This window comes from Typopeltis vanoorti, chromosome 19, assembly GCF_054136105.1.
Source record: "Typopeltis vanoorti isolate ZY-2024b chromosome 19, IOZ_Tvanoo_1.0, whole genome shotgun sequence".
In the NCBI taxonomy this organism is placed as follows: Eukaryota; Metazoa; Arthropoda; class Arachnida; order Uropygi; family Thelyphonidae; genus Typopeltis; species Typopeltis vanoorti.
Genome location: NC_143567.1, coordinates 52,907,392 through 52,928,265, shown reverse-complemented (window position 1 = coordinate 52,928,265; position 20,874 = coordinate 52,907,392). Strand labels below are relative to the sequence as shown.

Sequence of the window (20,874 nt, the reverse complement as noted above, 5' to 3'; positions counted from 1 at the left end):
GCTACTAAAAAGTTCGAGGAATTTGAATAGCATGTGTGAACCAGTTAGTATGGCCTTCTGCTGCTATAAGGGACAAATGCCCTTTGTGAATCAGTATGCAAACTAAGAAGCTGCATTCTTGGGTTATATGCATTTTTATGCATTTTTATAACATCATGTTTTAGTGGTTTACTGATTTTCTTCTCCAACTGAAACAGCAGATTTTAAGGAGCAAGAATATGTCAGATTTTGCTTCAACATCAAAACACTGCTGAAGAAACCCACCAAATGCTTAAAGAAGTATTTGGTGATAATGCTATGAGCCAAAGCAAAACTTTTTTGTGGTACAAATGCTTCAAGGATCGGTGAACACCTGTTGATGATGATGATGATGAATGTTATGGACAACCGTCAACAAACACAACACTGAAAAACATTGCAAAAAGTGCATGGGGCTATCCTTGCAGATCATAGGTGAACTATCCATAGTTTGTAAGATCAGAGGACTGTCTTATGGATGATATGTGGATGCCTGCCTGCACATCACTCACTGTTCACCAGTTCCTAGCTTCTAAAAACACAACACAGTCATTCCCCCCCACCATGGCTTTTTCCTGTTCCCAAGATGAAATTCTGGCTGAAAGAACATGTTGGTCAGTGGAATGGATTACCCAAGATTATTGGAAATGTAGAAACAATGAAAGTTTAAGGCACAGTTTAATGAGATTGAAGGGCAGATCTCCTACAGAGTCTTTCACTATGAAGCAGTGTGATATTAATAACTACTAGAAAGATTCAGCCAATGCACATGGCATATAATATTATTTTAAAGGAAATTTACTATAGCAAACTTTCCGTCATAATAAATTATTTCTTTTGTTACTGTGTGTTGCTTATAGAAAGAGTGGATAATATAGCAATTATTGTCCTCGGTGAGATTAATTGGTCACTTGAGTACTGATACTTGGTGGGTATTGATAACACATTACTATTGAAATGCTGACTCAGTGTTTAATTTATATACTAATGGCAAAGGATATATCATCCATGAAGGATGACAAATCTTTGACAAAGAGTCATTTGTGATAATTCCCAATTTTTGAGGGAGTTATGCCACATGTAGGAATATAGGAACTGTGTTCATACGACAACTAACTCCTAGGGATAAACTATTTTTTTAACAGTGAAAAATCTATAGATATGTTTGTAGAAAAATAAAAAAGCTAAAATGATTATGAAAAGAAAATAATTTTATTGTGGCACCTCTTCACATGGTGAAAAATGGTCACTCTGTTGTAAAAGCCAGAATACATATCAGAAAATGGGAGGATATTTAGAATGCCACTATTTACCAAACTGGATCAAATGTTTTGGACATAAACTGATGCATTTTTGCTGATCTTTTCCATTTGCTATTAATCAACAATTACTAAATGTAAGTAAAAGAAATCAAATAAATTTTCCAAAATTCAAATTAGAAAAACACCAGTTGTTCAAAGAGATTGACTCCAGCCAGAGGCATTTTCTGAAGGTTTTGCACACGAGAACAATAATATTTATGGCCTGGAGACAAGAGAGAATTAAGTTGAGTGAGAGGATTAAAATTTTAGAGATTAAATCAAGCAACGGATTATATACTCAGAATACGACTGTTAAGATTAAAGTTAAGGAGTTATAAGTTAAAGTTAAGAAAGGTTTGAAAAAGATAATATAATATATCTTAGTTTTTACAAAAGTGCAAACAACAAAATTGTAATAAGATTTAATAATATAGACAAAAATTTACAGAATTTTACACCAGATATGTTTGGAAAATTTGGAGAAATGAGCAAAGTCAATAATAATGGTAAATATCTGACACAATTCTATTCAGGATAGGATGTTGCTAATACCATATTCCAACAAAGATGAGTACAAATTTACATAGAAGACACATGACATAAGAAAGGTCTAACTTTGGTGACAGAGATATCTTCATGCTAGCTCCAGAAGATTTCAAATAAGAAGTCACCACTATTTAGTTTTGAGGAGTAATAATAATAAAAATTATTAGTAATATTCTGATTCTCTCTGGTATCATAAGACTCATAATGGGTATTACTCTTATCTTAGGCAATGCATTTTTTATGAAAAAAATCTAATTTCTTATCCTCTTCCTTACTACTACCTTTTGCGACTTCCAAGAAATGGCCCTAATCCTTCCCTACTTTTGACCATATGAAACACCTGTGTCAATCCAGTAAATATGTTTCAGATGCTTAAATGTCTCAATCATATTCCCCCCCCCCTTCTTCTTCATCTTCTATCTTCCAAACTCAAATTTGCATGAATTTGGTCTGTCCTCATCCAAATAGGACAATGAATAGAATTTACAACATTCAAAGGAATATTTTCTTTAAGAATCTTTGGAAGACCATCAAGTTGGGAGTGATGAACTTGGCATGATAAACTTGAATCTTGTTGATTATTTCAGTGGTAGCAGAGTTTTTTCTCCCAGAAACTTGGGTTTTTCATCCTGCATGCAGACAATTTGGCCTTCAGAACAACACACGCAATTTACAGACAAAAAAATACTGTTGTTGGTGATGATGGGCCATATGTGGCATTGATGATAGTAGTGTCGTAGTTGGAGAATTAAGTAGTAGTGGAGAGGATGAGATGTATTTAGCAAAGTAGAATAGTGTGTCTACTATTCTACTCCCTGGAGGTGTCACGTAATAATAATAATAATAATAATAGTAATAAATAAATAATTTACTTACCGATGTTACCTTCTTCACACCAACAGATTGGACAGTTGGATTCGTCTTTTTCAACCAGTTCACAACCAACAGCACAAACTGGCTGCCTACATGAGATATTATATTTTTCACCTGTAACATAATAAGAAGGTTTCTTTGAAACTAAAGTTACTTAAAAATGATAAACCTTTAAAAACCTAAATAAAACATTATCCCAAGCTAAATGAAGATCAATTTTCAGTATAACCTTCATGTCATAAGAAATTCTGAACAATTAATAACCAGCATGAAACATAAATGTCAATATAAAAAAAGAGAAATTCGTTAAAATTGTTTACAGTCCAACTTGATAAAATTAAAAATCATCATAACCAAAATTATTTAATGAAAATTTGGGCATTGGACTGGTAAATATTTCGAGTTAGAACTTTGTATGTCTTTCACAAAGTAAACAGTTTAATGAAATACAATACAATTAATTAGTGAGTATACTAGCTTGCATGGTCAAATGGACAGCTCCATATATGCAGGTTCGAATCCCAGTGTGGGAATGAATATTTGTTTTCCACATACTAGTAAAATGGTGTATTACCATATTATTAAAATACTCTGGATGAGACCAAAATAAAGGTTGAAACCAGCCTAGGTAGAATAATGCATGGCAATATTCATGTCTGATAATCTTTTTTTTTTTTTTTTTTTTGTACTACTTTAGCACGTTATGCACGTTTTCATGAGATTCTATTGTAATCATGTGCCCTAACTGTTTGTTATTCCTAATTTTGTTTAAATACTGTACTGATGATGTCCTATGATACTTAGGATGAAATATTTACAATTAAATAATTTTCACTGTGGTTTATACGTGTGTTTCTTCTAATTAGCCAAAAGGCTGCATGTTCAAATCTTGCTGTGGGCATGGATGTGTGTGATTGTCTGTGAAAATACTAGTGGTGGTGCTGGGTAGTAAATGCCATTGGTGTAGATGATGCGATTCACTGTAGTTGGTGGAGATGGAGAGCTGTAGAGTAGATACCCTCCGTCAATGAGTCTTTGGACTTCTTTGAGATGTCACATAATAATAATCTGCAAAGAGCTGCATATCTTCATTTAAGCCTCTCCCAATGTCATTAACATACAAGTTAAACAATAATGGCCCTCTGCTGGTAACCTTCCTCTATTGGATACAACTCCATACACACAACTCACTGATATCTATCTAACAGCCAGTCAGTTATTCAACTCACTAGTCTCTAATCCAGTCCCATCCATTTCAGTTTAGTCCAGCCTTGTCATGTGGAAATCTATCAAACACTTTTGAAAAATCCAAGTATACCACTATGTACATTATCTCTTATATCGTGAATTTGTCACCTTGTTTTATGTAAGCAGACTGCTAAAACATGACCTTCCTTAACAATCCCATGCTGATCATCACAGAGAATACTGCTGTCATTAATCCAATTCTGAATGACAGTGGTAGCCAACACCAACCTCTCTAACACCTTAACCAGACACCTCACTGACATCCAACACCAAACACACAGACTGGCCTATAATTTATAGCCTCAGTCTTATTCTCTCCCCATTCTCGCCCTATGTAAAGAAGAACAATTTTACTCTCAATTCCTATGGTACTTGCCCAGTTGTAACGCTCATGTTAAACAGGGGTGTGCCAATGGTGCCATTAATTCTCTAGAGCATTCCTTCAAGACATGCATGCAGCGATATATTGTCAAGTCCTACTGACTTCTTAAAATCTAATTTACTTAATTTTCAATATACCTCCTAATCAGTTTCTCCTCCTTCTACATTCAAGCTTCTCACCATGTTGCATTCATGAGGATGACATACCCTGATAAACAGCTCACCGAATATCTCAATTATACCTTTGCAGCAGTTACCAATCTATCACTGTCATCCAATAACCATTCTTTCTTTTGCTGGCCACATATTGAAAGAATTCACTAGGATTTTTCTTGGCGTGATTGTCTAATTTATGCCTATACTGTACTTTTGCTGTCTTTACCAACTAAGTCACCTTCCTGGCCTGCTCCCTATACTCTTCATGCAATTGATTCTTACTGAAATTCATTTGTGTGCTGCCTCTACACTGTCTTCTTCTTCTTCTAGATTTCATACTTAATCCTTTCATTCATCTATTTTGTTCCTACTTTCTTTAGCCTTTTCACATTTGGATGCACATGGACATTGCTGCTGATAAATATCGCTTGATCAGTGCACAAGTAGCATCTATCTATCTTCTTTCATCCAACTCTTCTTTCTATGCTATAGCTCCCAGTTGTCTCTGAAATTTTTCATAATCACCAGCCTTGTGGTTCCACATATATCCCTTCCTCAGAGAAGTTCTCATATGATTGACTACAACCCAAGTGATCACCTCATGGTCATCCTCATTAAGTGGAAGAAGTCTGAGACTCCGTTCATGATCACTTAGGTTGTCCCCTAAGAACTTAAGAGATTCATTCTCCTTATTCTTTGATGCTATCTCTTCATTTCAGCTAATATTACCATGATTAAAATCACCCATAATGATCACAATTCTCTTGCTCACTAAGCTAATTTGCCTATACAGTTATTTGTCTCCACCTCCACATTTCTCAGCCTATACACCCAAATAAATATCTCATTCTATCAACCTTCATCTCCTCAAATCTCAACCTTATATGGACTTAATTCACTATGCTATAATTAAAATACAAAAACTTACAAGTGGGAACTGGAAAGCAAGGTGCAGTGATGCATGTAATATGCTTAATCGTATAAGCACACACACACTCTCTCTCTCTCTCTCTTTTTGCTCTTCTTATTCTCACAAAAAAACATCATACCCTTCCATCTGTAGCCAAAAGTAGCCACCTGCATTAATAATCAAGTCAGTGTGTGTGTGTGTGTGTGTTTCATGCTCGGGAGAAGTTAATTAAATAAAAGATATATTTAAAGATTAAAATAAATATCCGAATTAAAAATGACAACAAGATTTCAGTCTAGTATCTACTAAACAAATGAAACAGAGAGGTAGTTTTAAAAAAAATTAACTTATAAACATTAACATACAAAAACTTACATGTGGGAACTGGAAAGCATGGTGCAGTGATGCATGTAATACGCTTAATCATACAAGCTTCACCTGACTGGCATTTCATTTCCTAGAATATTAAAAATATAATAAAATCAGATGATTCATAATTATTATTTAACAATTTCTGCCTTTTTATAAAACTATTCAGTCAAGACCATTATTAGTACTACTGTATATTTTTAATGGAGTTCAATGGATTCAGCTAAACATGCATGCATCTATCATGTGATGGTAAAAAAAAAATTTCCAATGTAGCCCATTTCCTGATAGTGTATTTCACCAACCCACACTGAGCCACTTTTTATCTCATTCCATACTGATTTTCTGAAAAGACTGAAAATAATACAGTTGGATAAAAAAAGAAAACTAATAAGTGAATAAGGAAGTAATAAAACATACAGAGATAATGGGCACTTATTAATAATAATAATAATTATTCTTATTATATAATTATTATTATTATCATCATCATCAAACCTCCAGAGTCAAGTCTCGTCACGGGAGGTGCCCTGTCACATTAGGATAGTTCATCAAACTATCCTCAGACTCATTCATCATCACATCCATTCACCACCTCTCCACATATAAAATCTGCTCTTCACTCCCCTGGTCATATCTTCTTTATACAGCTTTCAAGGAAGATCCTATTTTTCCTATCCCTGCTCCCCCTTATTATCAGTTATTAAACTGATAATAACTCTTTACCAACCTATGTCTCTATTATATCTTTCCTCATACTCCAATTCACAATGTTCTGCACATTATTAGAAAGGAAATATTAGAAAGGATCTGTAGATGATTGAATAAGGTGGTTACCCACCATTACAGAAACCAACCACCTTATTCAATCATCTACAGATCCTTTCTAATAATTCCTCATCAGCTTGAAAATTAGGCGATGACTAGGCGAATCATCAAATGACCACGTAACTTGTGCATAGTCATTAATGTTTAAGCTGATGAAGAAGCTTATCATTAATGTTTAAGCAGATGATCTTGAAGCTTATATTTGAGCCTCGTGATAAAGGCCATATACAACTTCTACATGGTAATGCCTCTGGCATCCCTGCCAAAATTTGTTGATATATCCTCACAATTTTAGCAATGCATCCTTGAAATTTCAGATACTTTTTTAATCAGAGCCCACGATTTAAGTTCAATAATATTCAACTTAAGTAAATTTATAAACAATGTTCCTGGTTACTATGACAAAGGTTAATAAGATGCACTAAACATCGCCAAAGATTCACCTTTCTGGTCAGAAATATCACTGAAATTCTCTTGATATTTCCTGGAATTTGTTTTCTAATAAGAATCTTGAAAAAGCACTTTTTTTTTAAATATAAAACCCGATATATATGAGACAGAAGAACCTATCATTTGCTCATTTGGGGGAGCAAATGAAGACTGGGAAGAGGTATTGACATTTTTCTTGAAGTGTTGAAGTTATTGTTAAGAAACACTTTATGTGGAAGGTCGTTCCAGAACAGAGAAGTAGATAAAATAAAATAGGAAGAAGAGAAGCAGGTAAGTGTATTTGCAGCTGAACTGAAAGGTGATGATGTTGGGCAGAAAGCAAAGGAATGATGAATGTCTGTTCAGAGAAGCAGTGTCCATGAAAAAACTTGCAGAAAAACATAAAGCTAAAACAGTGCATCTATGAGAGAGTAGTGAAAGTGAGTTAGTGAGGTAGAGATCATCTATCAGCTGAATTAAATTCTCTCCCCAAGACATCAAAAATTCTTAGGGAAGTTTAGATACAACACCCCAAACATGTAAACTGAATTCTAAGGATGGGTGGATTTGGGATTTGTATAGAGTTAGTAGTAGGGGGGATGAAAAGTAATGTTTTGAGCAGAAAAGAAGCATAGTTTTTACAGACCAAGGAAGCCATTGATGTGATATGATATGTTTATGTCAGGAGTGGCTGGAGGTTGTAAGTCCAAGGAGAAAGATCTGATCTATCTGGTGATATTACTTAGGACAAGGGTAGGTGAGCTGCGATTCCTTTTGTTATAAAAAAAAAAGGCAAGACTATATTTTGGTAAGAGTGAAGGCAACCAGATGATCCTCACCCCATTGAAAGATGGCACACATTATGTTTAGGAGATTAATGTTTAAGATACTCACTGCAGATGATCTTGAAGCTTATGTTTGAGCCTCGTATGATTTGTTCCATGAGTAGAACAAATGAAGACTACCATCAGCAAAGTTGTGGATGGGATTACTGGTGATTGAGAGTAGGTCATTTACATACCGAAGAGCGAGTGTAGGTGACAGAACAGAGTCCCAAGGTACTCCTGTATTGGTGGGGAAGCTTTAAGAGAGGTAGCCATCTACCATAACACACACACATATACAAAATGAATGACAAGAGAGAAAGCTTGCTTCCCAGTTATAGAGGATGGAAAGAATAAAGATGGCAATTTACTGAGCAGGCCTTGCTTCTAGACACAGTCAAATGCTCTGGAAATGCTAAGTAACAACATGTTTTCTCCAAACCTTTCCATGATGTGTATCCTTATAGTGATATACAGTAAGTTATAAAAGTTATTTAAGAGACAGCCATGGATGTAGAGTGGCAGAATCCATACTGGTGGTTATTGATTAAATGGATGGATCTCTAGGTGGTAGTGATGAAGGTGAATGTTGATGAATTTTCTATTACATGGGAGCAAAATGAAGTGAGGATGACTGGTCAGTAACAGCAAACGTTTACCTCCCCTTTTTTTGAACATGTTGCATATATGAGGGTGGTCTGAAAAGCTCTAGGTCTAACATTGAAAAAACGAATTTATGATTTGAAAATTATTTTTATTTTTCAACATAATCTCCCTTAATACTAATGGATTTATTCCAGCGATGCTCCAGCACCATTATCCCATCCCTGTATTCGTTCTCAGTAAGATCTGCAAAATACCCCTCTACAGATGCAATCACCTCTTGATTCGAAGAAAAACAATGACCAGCATGGAAGATTTTTAGTTTTAGGAAGGGATAGAAGTTAGAGGGCGCCAAATCTGGGAAATAAGGTGGATGTTCCAACAATTCATAGTGCAGATCCCTTAATTTTCCCATTGTCAAAACACTTTTGTGGGCAGGTTCATTGTCCTGATGAAAGACGATTTTTTTTCTTCTGCAAACCAGGTCTTTTCTCATGAATTTTTTTGTCTAGTCTGGTTAAAAGATCGGAATAATATTCCCTGGTTATTGTTTTACCCTTTTCAAGACAATTAATAAACAAAATGATTTAGCATCCCAAAACACCGATGCCATGACCTTTCCTGCTGATAGAACTGACTGTCTTCTTTGACACTGAACAACTGGCTTTTGTCCACTGTTTTGAATGTTGTTTGGATTTCGGTGTGTAATGGTGAATCCAAGTCTCATCCATAGTAATAAATCGATGCACAAAATCAGTTTTATTCTTGTTAACACTCCAAGCACTGTTCAGAGATTTTCATGCAAGTGCATTTTTCATCTGCTGAGAGCAAGCGTGACATCCATCTTGGCAAAGCTTTTTCATTTGCAATTTTTCATGCAAAATATATCCTACACGTTCTTTTGAAATGCCTATAGTCTCAGCAATTTCACTCACTTTGACTCGCTGATCATCCAATATCATATTGTGCACTTGATCAATGATTTCTGGTGTTGTTACACTTTTTGGACATCCTTCATGTGGTTCATCTTCAAGGCTGGTACTTCCACATTTAAACTCGGGAGCCCATTTCATAATTGTGGAAAATGAAGGAGAAGAGTGCCCATAAACTTTTATGAACTTCAAATGACTTTCTTTTGTCATTAACCCTTCTTTTACAAAGAATTTTATAACCGCACCATACTCAATTTTATCCATTTCAAGGGATACAGACAACACTTTTGCTTCAGACAGCTGTATAAAACAAACTGCTTGATAGAATGACTTGCAATTTCACATAGATGCTTATGACAGCTATACAACTCAGAAAAAAAAAAATCTTGCCGATAGTGTTGCCAGAGGCCAAGAACTTTTCAGACTACTCTCATACAGTATATGTCTGCTTCCATGGTTAGGATAAGTGTTATTAAAGATTGCAGAGACAATATAGGATAGGTGCTAGTTCTGAAGTACCATGTTTGAGTATAACTGGAAAGATGCCATAAGAACCGAAAAACTTTTTGGGTGTTTTAAGTTATTTAGTATTCTTCTTGACAAAAGACCACAGGAGGCATATAATGCTCTATTTCTGGTATGGCATGATAGAAGATAATTTGTCTTGATCATCTATGTTGGAGTTGAAGGAGAAGCAGTGATGGCAGGAAGTCAACTTTATCTTTAAGTGCTGTAAAAGTGGTGCTATTTGGATGAGAGAGAGAGAGAGAGGTGAGTTTTCTATTACTTGTCCTTATAAAGTCAGATTTGGAGTTTCTGATGGTTGTTTTGCATATGTTGAGTCTAAAACTTTGGTTCGTGTTGCAAGCCACCTGTGGTATACTGAATTTTTTCCCTCAACTGCTTCGGTATGCATTTTATTAAATAAGGGCTTAAAAAAGTGGACAGGAATTTTAAACAGAATGGGGAATGTAGGGCCTTTGTGATGGTAAGAAGAATTCTGTGACTCACTCAGAGTAAATGTTTGGATCAGAACAGTGGAAGTAGTAGTCTGATCATGGGAAGGAAGTAAGAGTAGAAGTTCTGGAGGTCACTCCACTTGTTGCTTTTGTAGTGCTGCCAAAAGATGAGGATGGAGGAAACTGAAAGGAGAGCATCTGTGGCAGAAGAAACTTGCATAGAGAAGTGATCTCTATGGTGTAGAAGGGTGGAGAGGGTTATGAGGCATTCAGGTTGGTTGTATAACTGGCACCAGATTGTCACATCTAACAAATGATTCAACATTTCATCCAGAATGGTCAGTGAAATTGGATAAAGAGAAACCACTGGAGGTGTAGATATTAAGGTCACTTAGGAGGATGACTTCACTATTTGGATAGTTGATTATAAAACATCAAGTTGTAATAGGTTTCACAGTATAATAAGAACACAGATGGTTAAGAAAATAACTATTTATTAACTTAAAGCTAATATTTCGCTGGTATTATATCCAGCATCTTTAGAGCACACAACACAAAGTTTGTTACAAATGTAAGACAATCACAATCCGGTGTAACAGTGGGGGCTAGTATAAGTGATTGCAGGTTGCAACACAAGACTAAAGTCCTAATATGGCGCCATCTAGGTAAAAAAAAAAAAAAAAAAAAATCAAAGTTTTGAAATAGTAGTCAAAAAAATTCAAATTGAAAAAATATAAATTAAAAAATATTAATTTGGTCTTAAGATGACTGTCTCCCAAATACTCCAAACCTTAACAAGTTTTTTTTTAAAACATACTCCAAACCTTAACAAGTATGGTGGTATAAATCTACCAAAGATTTGGGAGACAGTCATCCTAAGACCAAATTAATATTTTTTAATTTATATTTTTTCAATTTGAATTTTTTTGACTACTATTTCAAAACTTTGATTTTTTTTTTACCTAGATGGCGCCATATTAGGACTTTAGTCTTGTGTTGCACGCTGCAATCACTTATACTAGCCCCCACTGTTACACCTGATTGTGGTTGTCTTACATTTGTAACAAACTTTGTGTTGTGTGCTCTGAAGATGCTGGATATAATACCAGCGAAATATTAGCTTTAAGTTAATAAATAGTTATTTTCTTAACCATCTGTGTTCTTATTATACTGTGAAACCTATTACAACATGTCTGATGAACACATAAGCCTATCCATGCGTATAAAACATCAAGCTTCAGGGGATAAGAAGGTGAAAAGGTCAGGGTACTTTTTGTAATTTGGAGAGAGAGAGAGAGAGAGATACATACAGCAGAGAAATGTTACTGAATGGGATAAGGAAACCTTAAGCCAGAGGAGATCAAAAGCAAAGAGGTGACGTTCAGAGGGCATATTGCAAAAGTTGGTAAAATAGCTCACCAAATTACTTAGATGTTGAAAAACATGCTAACAAGTAAAGATAAGGAATTTATTATCCCTCTTTATAAGGCTATGATTTGGCCACATCTTGACTGCTGCACACAGATTTGGTCACCTGGGTTTCTTGAGAACCAGGAGGTGGTTGAGAGGATTCAGAACCGAGTGACCAAGATGGTGACAGGTCTGTGGAATAGTCCCTATGAGAATAAGTTGAAAGTTTGTGGTTTCCAAAGTTTAGTTGTCATAGAGGTTTCATAAAATGGATGCAAGTGAAAATTTTCAATAAGCCTCTATAGCTCAGTTGGGACAAACAAAGCCCTTTGGTCAGAAAAACCTGAATTCGATTCCCATCGATGATATGAGGAACCTTTATCTGGTCTCTTTCAACAAAACATGAGTTAGTCGGTCTCATACAGAAGTAGGGTTGTTTTCACTAAGAAACTCGGGTTTTTTGTCCTCCAGAACAGGCAAACCGGTCCTGTGAACACACACATTTACAGACATAGGACACGGCAGGAGCCATAGGGCTGACCACCTTATCATCGAATTACAGTTGTGCTTACGAAGTCCAAGAATAGTTAGAAGGTCATGGGTGAAGTGCCTGTTAGGACCACTGATGATGATGAAATTTTTCAATATATGACAAATAGAGAATTAAGCACCATCTGTGGAAGTTGTGTAAGAGTGTGGTTAGTAGGGGTGTGCAGACCAAATTTTTGCATGGAGAGTGGTGAGTGAGTGGAATGGATTTCAGAATTGGTTGTGAGTTCTCTGACAGTGAATGGATTCAAGGAGTGGCATGATAGGATTTGTATGTATGATGGTTGATTTGAGTCTCCTGTGATGAGTCTCCAGATTTCATGGAGATGCCATAAAATAATAATAATATAATAAATGTGTAAGATATTATTGAGAAATGATAATCAGGTAAGTAAAAGTAGAATATAAAAAGAACAATGTAATATGGTATGGTGGTTCACTTATAAATGATGCCATTGATGACCATGTTACTACTTTACGTCTGCCAGGAGCAAAAACCAATAAAGTAATATAAAATAATAATAATAATAATTACTGATATAAAAAGCAATTATAGACCAAACGATGAAGAGTGAAATTATTATTTTATCAGACATCTACATGGTGTCAAAGATTCAACATAGACTACCCATATCAATCATTATTCACATAACACTTATCATACTTCTCCTTGAACTCATTCAATGATTTCAAACTCACAAATGCCTCTGGCAACCCATTCCACCCACTCGCCACCCTTCAAGCAAAAAATTTAGTTGTCACACTTTGCTAATCATCACTCTTATACAATTCTCTCATGTCTTGTCATGTATTGAAAAAAAGGCTTTGGTATAAATCCTATAAATTCAATTTAGTAACATAAATATTTCCAGCATACCCCTCTTTTCTTTTATGAAGTAATATCTCTAACCCACTTCAATCTATACTCATAGAGAACATTCCATAGACCTGTTGCAACCTTGGTTACTCATTTCTGAATCCTCCTCACTACTTCCTCATCTGCAATATTCCTGGTGACAAGATTTGGCATTTGTCCAGTTGAATGTGCTCTTCAACATCCAAGTTTAGATAGTGAACAGGGGAGTTCTTCAATTTCCTGTTGAAAATCACTCCCAATTTCCTGTCCTCATCAGTTCCCTGTTATCCAGTTCCAACAATGTAATTAGCAGTTTATGATCTCTTCTTCCGAAACTGTATTACTCTACATTTTGCCACATTAAACTAGTGGCAGTTATTCCTTGGCCCATACTTCCAAATTGATCTCTATATCATCTTCATTGACTATTGTTCTTCCTAATTTTGCATCATCATTAACAAATAACTGGATATTTATTCTTAAATCATTTCCTATATCACCAATGCAAAAATTAAATAGCAGATGTCCAAGTGCAGAACAATGCACTACACCACTAGTCACCATCTTCTTCTGGATTCAATTCCCCAATATTCTATTGGCTGATGTCTCTCCATCAGCCACTCTCTCTCTCTCTCTCTCTCTTATCCATACTACCAGTTTCATATCTGACACCGTTTTATTTCAATTTATGTAACAGACAGTTAAACATGATTATCTTGTTGAACGGCTTTGCAAAGTTCAGCAGTATTGCAGTGTAGCCATTCCTTTATTAACTCAAATGTCACTTTATTATAAAAAGTGAGCAAATTACTTAGTCACGATCAAGTTTTTACAGAAACCATGCTGCCCCTATAGAGTATCATATTCCTTCCATCCATTCCTGAATTCTGCATTTTTACAACTTCTCCAATACTTTAACCCTTAATTTGTTGTACTTTTTTTTTTTTGTTAAATAATTAGTCACATTGGGTCAGAACATCAGAAATTACTCCTTACTCTACAAATGATTGTACCAACAGCTGGCACATGACTGATTTGGCACGGGGACAGCAAGAAACTGAACTACTCAAAATCGCAACAAAAATCCATCACTGGTTTTTGTCAGAAATCAAACTTGAATGATGGCTGGGGGTCAAATAGATCCCATGTGACTAATTAAAGGTTAAACAACCACTCTCAAGATACTGGTTAGTCTGTAATTTAGTCTTAGCCTTTCCAGAGCCAGAACTTAAATTAAACACCTAGTTAGCATAACTGCCAATTCCCTTGCACATTCTCTAATACTTGAGCTGACATCCTAACAAATCCTGCGGCCATATTTTTAAGGTTCTGCAGTCTTTTAAGTCTCGAAATGATCTACCTCTATTCCTCCATCGGTCAGTGCCATATCTAGCACTTTAATATACTCCACCTGAATGATCATTTTGCAAGGTACAACCTTATAAAATAATTATTCAGTAACTCAATTATTTTGTCTGCATAGTGAGGATACTGAGGTAACATCTTACCAGTGGTACCCATTAAGATTATCATTCTATGGTTGTTCCTCTGCTCACCACATAGCGAAAGAACTCTTTGGGATTTTTTTTTTTTTTTTTTTTTTTTTTTTGGTGCTCAGCTGGTCTAATCTCATAAGCTGCTTTTGTCTTCCTTACCATACTGGTCACCCTTCTTGCCTGTGCATAGTACTGCTCGTGACCTTGTTGACTTCCTTTTCTTTATATGTCCCTCCACAACTTTTTTCTTTTTCTACAACTGCAGTTTAATGCTGCCATTCATCCATCTAACTACTACGTAGTTTATCCTCCTGACTTCAAATATACAGTCTAATATAGTTTTCTTCAAACACCCCTTGACTATTTCCCAATCACTGTTAATATCTTTCCCCTGCATATTCTTATGCATGGCAGTGCTCCAACCTGACTCCTCAGTTTGTTATAATCAATTGCTTTAAATGTGTGGGAAGGCTTATGTGTTCATTGTACATGTTGATTAATTTTAACAGTATAGATGAGAACACAGACTGATAAGAAAATAACTATTTATTAACTTACTGCTTATATTTCGCTGGTATTCTATCCAGCATCTTCGGAGCATAAAACCAGTTTGTCACAGTATGTGAGACAACCATTATACGGTATAACAATGGGACTAGTTTGAACAATTGTAATGTACAACACAAAGACTAAAGTCCTAAATAGGCATCATCTATGTTGAGGGGGAAAAAAGAGAGACAGAGAGAGAGAAAGCAGGTATTAATTTGGTCTTAAGATGACTGTCTCCCAATTCTCTGGCAAATTTATATAGCCATACTTGAGATTTGGAGTATGTTTCAAGGCTTCTGTTGATTCCAGGAACAACCTCTCTGACTTATAAAAGCTTCTTAATTAAACCTGACTTACCATGGTCTAGCAGACCATGCTTTAGATACCTCCGCACACAGGATCAATTGGTAAAAAACAAAAGCGATGCACAGAAGCTTTTATAAGTCAGAGAGGTTGTTCCTAGAATCAACAGAAGCCTTGAAACATACTCCAAACCTCAACAAGTATGGCTGTATAAATTTATGAGTTATTTATGGATGAATGGCTATATTAAGTTGCACACACAGAAAAGGTTGTAGAGAGATTATAAAGAAAAAAGTGATCAGCATGCCTGAACAGTATAAAACACAGGCAAGAAGGGTGACCTGTATGGCAAGGAAAGCCAAAGCTAATTATGAGAGAAAGCTAGCTTATGAGGCCAAAAGATATCATCCTAAAGAGTTCTTTTGCTAAAGAACTCTTTAGGATGATATCTTTTGGATGATATCTTTTTACTTTCCACAAAAGAGTTTCTTTTGTGGAAAGTAAAAAGAGAGATGACTATGGAAGGATGACTTTAAAAATGTGCTGATGGTGGGGAGGTAACCAAATAGTTGAATTACTAAGTAAGCATTTTGCAGGGAGGGGGGGGGGGGTTGTTATACCATTTAGATGGTGACATTGCAATGTCAGATGTGATACCGACTGATAGGAGAATAGAAGTTGAAGAAATGGAGGGGCTTAAAATATTGCAGAACCTGAATATAAAACAGTCATGGGATTAGATGGCATATTGGCACATGTTACAAGAATGTACAAGGAAATTATCAGATCCTTTGACCAAGCTGTTCAATTTAAGCCTCAGTACTGGGAAGGTGCCAAATGGAGTGGAAAAATGATAAAATAGTCTCAATGCATAAAGGAAGTTCCATGACACAAGTAACAAATTATAGGCCAACTAGCATCTCAGGAGTAGTGGTTAAGGTATTGGAAAAATTAGTGAAGGACAGAATTCAGGACAGGGTGGATGGGAATATGATACTCTATAAAGGACAACATCGTTTTGTGAAGGGTAGGTCTTGCTTTAGTAATTTACTTTTTTATGATAGTGATAATGGAGTTGAATAAGGACTCCTCAGTGATACTGCTAGACTTGACAAAAGCATTTGCCATAAATTGGAGCAAATGGGGATGAATATGAATCTGGTGATTGGATTATAGGGTAACTGATGGACGGATATCAAAGAGTGGTTTGTAGAGGAGTTGACTCTAGGAGAAGGCAAGTGACCAATGGTTATACCACAGGGCTCAGTACTTGTGGGGATGAAGAAGTGGTGGAGAGGATCCAGAGGTGAGTGACAAAAATTGTGACAGGGCTATGGAATGCTCCCCATGAGAATAGATTGACAGTCTGTGGGCTACAAAAATTAGCTGATAAGCAAAAAAAAGGAGAGATGATAGAAGCATTTAAGTTATTAAAGGGGTTTTATTTGATGCTGAAGAATTTTTTCCGTACATGGCAAGAAGGCAGAAAATAAAGGGTCATCGGAAGTTACATAAGATTGCACTTAGCAAGGGTGTTAGGACTAGATTTTTTTCTTGGAGGGTTGTGAATGGGTGGAATAGATTGCTGGAGTTAGTTGTAAGAACTTCATCAGCAAATTAGTTTAAGGAGAGGTATGATAAGTAGTGTGTGAATAATGGATGTCCCATGATAAGTCTTCTGACGCCATGGAGATACATGTATAATAATAATAAATGCAGAAAGCCAATTTGCCAATCCAATCTAATCATCTAACACAATATCTAAACCCATATACTTCAACTTAAATATCATCTTATCATGAAGCACCATATCAAATGCCTTTGAAAAATCCAGAAAAATGGCAAATATGATCTTCCCCTCATGTACTGCACTTATTACTTTATTATAAAAGGCTGCCATACTAAAGCAAGAATGTCCCTTATTAAAACCATGCTGGCCTTCATAAATAATGTTATCCTCATCTGCTCAACTGTATATGGAGATAATATATATACACTACATCTTAACAACAACCTGAGAAGGGCAAAAGCCAGGTGAATTCCTTGGCATACTCTGTTCTTAAAATACACCAAAATCTCCTCTAGTTCTACTTTCTTATTAACATCTAGAGTGCTCAGTATTCAGAATACATTCTCTTCATTCACTTCTAATCCTTCAACCCTCCCTATCCCTCTAGAAATAAAGCTGGCTTTTCCGGGACAAAACACCCTAATAAATGATCATTAAACAACTCTACTACATCATCTGCACTGGGCAACCTAACTACTATCTCCATACAGCAGAATCATTCATCCCAAATCATTTCTCCTCCTATTGGCCACATAATGAAACATCTCCTTGGGATTCTTCTTGGATTGCAATGTTATTCTCCTCTCATATTGTAATATTTAACTCCTTATATATCTTCCTAGCTTGGGTCTTATATTCCTCATGCAATTATTCTCTATCTCTCTCTCTCTTTATATATCTTCCTTAACCTCTTTTTTTTTCTTTCTTTTTTTTTGCTCACATGCAATTATTGTGTGATTTCTCTCATCATACATTTTACTCTAAACTACTTTATCTTTTAAATTCAACATATATGGAATTTGCCACTGCTGCTAGAAAATGTTTCTTGCTAATTTCTATGTTAACTTATCCGTGAAATTCCTTCATGTACTGTACAGTTTCAAAGTAGTTTCTAAATCTATTATAATCACTTGCCTTATAATTACATATGCCAGTTTGTCCTCTATCAGAATTATTTTTATGCATAATCATCCACTGTCAGAACTTTTTTCATACCTATTCATTCTCTAAGGTGACTGGTGAGAATGACAGGATAACATCTCACTCTTGGTCACATCTCCTGATGCTATGACCAAATGACCAAATGCAATACTCTCAATCTTCATGTTTCTGCCATAATATGCTGCCTAATACATTTGTCCCTCAAAAATTCCAGAAATTAATTCAAAATTTCACTTAATTTTAAATGCATACTGGTGAAACAAAAATATATTAAAAATAAAAAGAGAAGAAAAAAAAGAAATAAACATATATACACACTATCAACTTACCTTACATGCTTTTTGCAGTTCTTTCATTTTGGAAGCATACTTTTCCTCTTCACTTTGAATTGCCATATGTTTTTCAGGCAGTTTTTCATGTAAATCTGCAGATGATGGTGAGGATACTATAATTAAGCAGTTACAATTTAATATATTGACAGCTACAAAATATTGAGAAAAAGTAAAATTAATAAGTGTGTGCGTATGTGTGCGTGAGTGCTCATGTCCTACAAAATTGTCCAAAACTAGGATTACTTAACAAAGCCTGGAAGCTGTTCTATTTTACATAATAATAAAGCCTGCAAAATTAATTTTAAGCCTTTCAGTTACTCATCCTTGTCCCCTCCCCACACACATACAACATACAAAGATATACAACTCAAGCAAAATCCATAAACCCAAATTACAAAGAGTGTGCTAATCCATCCTCCCTTAAAAAAACACATACACAGATTAATGAAGCATCACTCTTTCATACACATAACATCTACCAATATACATCTATTAAGGGGTGCTTAAGGGTCAAATCTGTATAACTGAGAGGAGACCTCCACATAGCCTTTAAAGGAATGCGAAGAACCGACCAGGGCTTCTGACCTAATGTCCAATCCTCACCGTCTCGTGGTGCACCCTGTTGGGTATCTACTTGGATACTGAACGAACAAGGATGGGCTGGCAATTTGGAATTTAGCCGACCAAATTGTATTCTTATTGGTTAAAAAAATAAAAAAATGATGGTACGACATGACAAAATTTCATGCCAGCTGAGGCGTCACCCGGTTAAACAAGGCCCCCGTTGTTTTCACCAAGGAACCAGGGCGAACAGCGAAAAGTCAGCTACTGGAACAAATCTGAAAACAAACCCCAACTCAACATCACCAGAGTTAAAGATCAGTACTATCAACATAAGAAGCCTCAATGGCAAAGAAATGGAGCTAGCTGAGGAATTAGATAAGTACCAGATCGACATAATAGGGGTGACTGAAACAAAAAAGACCAAAACTGGTGAGATTTTTCTGAGCAATAAATACAAAATGTTATATTCAGGAAATGACAAACAAGGAAAATAAAGGAGTAGCCATAGTATTCAACACAAAATATGAGCCTAATCTTCTTGAATGGCAGTCAGTCTCAAGTAGAGCAAAGTGGCCAAATATGAGAATGGGGAACTGGACAATGAGACTTATTTGTGCCTATGGTCCCACAGAAGGTTCTACTAAGGTAGAAGTGGAGGAATTTTTTGATGCTTTAGAAAGAGCAACTCACACAATGAAAAAGGAAAAGTTGGTCCTTGTTGGTGATCTGAATAGCAGAGTAGGAAATGATTGTGAGACATACAAAAATATATTGGGAAAATTTGGAGAAAAGAGCAAAGCTAATAATAATGGCAAATACCTGTTGGATTTCTGCTCAGGGCGTGGACTGGTTATTACTAACACCACGTTCCAACATAAAAATGTGCACAAATTCACATGGAGAGAAGAGGCTAGGAATAAGAAAAGTCTCATTGACTATGTTATTGTTGATAGTGATGTTTTCTCCCTGGTGCAGGACACCAGAGTGTACAGAGGATTTGAAATTGGAAGCGATCACTATTTAGTCTTGAGCAGGATAAAACTGAATTTCATATTGAAAAGAATAACATGTAAGAAAGTTTTAAAGCAAATAAAAGTTGAGCAGCTCTCAGATGTGAACTGTAGACTAAAATACACAAAGATTATTAAAGAAAAAATGAAAGAGTTTGAGAACAGGAATCAAACCTTGGAGATTCAGTGGCAAACTCTGAAGGAAACACTAATTGATTCAGCCAGAGAGGCATGTGGTGAGGTTGTCTGCAAGGATAAAAAAATCAGAACTCCCTGGTGGACACAGGAAGTTAAAGAGGCAGTGAAGGAAAAGAAGAAAGCATATCAAAAGTTCCTGTCAAATAAGTCAGCTTGTGCTCTTAGAGAATACAGAGACAAATGCAAGAATGCTAAACACTGTGTAAAACTAGCTAAACAAAAGTCATGAGAAGACTTTGGCAAGAATATAGAAAATAAATACCAAGAATGTGGCAAAATATTCTGGAGGTTGTTGAAGAAGCTTAGGAATGGAGGAAAGAGTGCTGTAAAAGGAATTAGAAATGATAAAGGTGACATGAAAACTGGAGAAAAAGATATCCTTGAAGTATGGAGTAATTACTTCAAAAAATTGCTAAATGAAACAAGCAATCATAGCACAGTGGTAAAAAATACTCAACAAGCATACAGTCAGGAATACATATCCATACTTGAAGTAGAA

At 35.6% G+C, this 20,874-nt stretch overlaps 1 protein-coding gene across 6 annotated transcripts in view; it reads right to left on the bottom strand.

Annotated features, from left to right (window-relative positions):
- Positions 1-20,874, bottom strand: part of LOC150096090 (kielin/chordin-like protein) — a 649,251-nt gene that overhangs the window by 309,237 nt on the left and 319,140 nt on the right. For 5 of the 6 annotated variants that reach the window (XM_090408779.1, XM_090408780.1, XM_090408782.1 and 2 more), the window contains 3 exons: positions 18,601-18,716; positions 5,809-5,890; positions 2,742-2,852 (listed from right to left, as the gene is read on the bottom strand). In XM_090408779.1, the coding sequence (XP_090264905.1) occupies positions 2,742-2,852; positions 5,809-5,890; positions 18,601-18,716 (309 nt within the window). The remainder of the gene's footprint in view (positions 1-2,741; positions 2,853-5,808; positions 5,891-18,600; positions 18,717-20,874) is intronic. The other variant, XM_090408781.1, reaches the window with a different exon arrangement.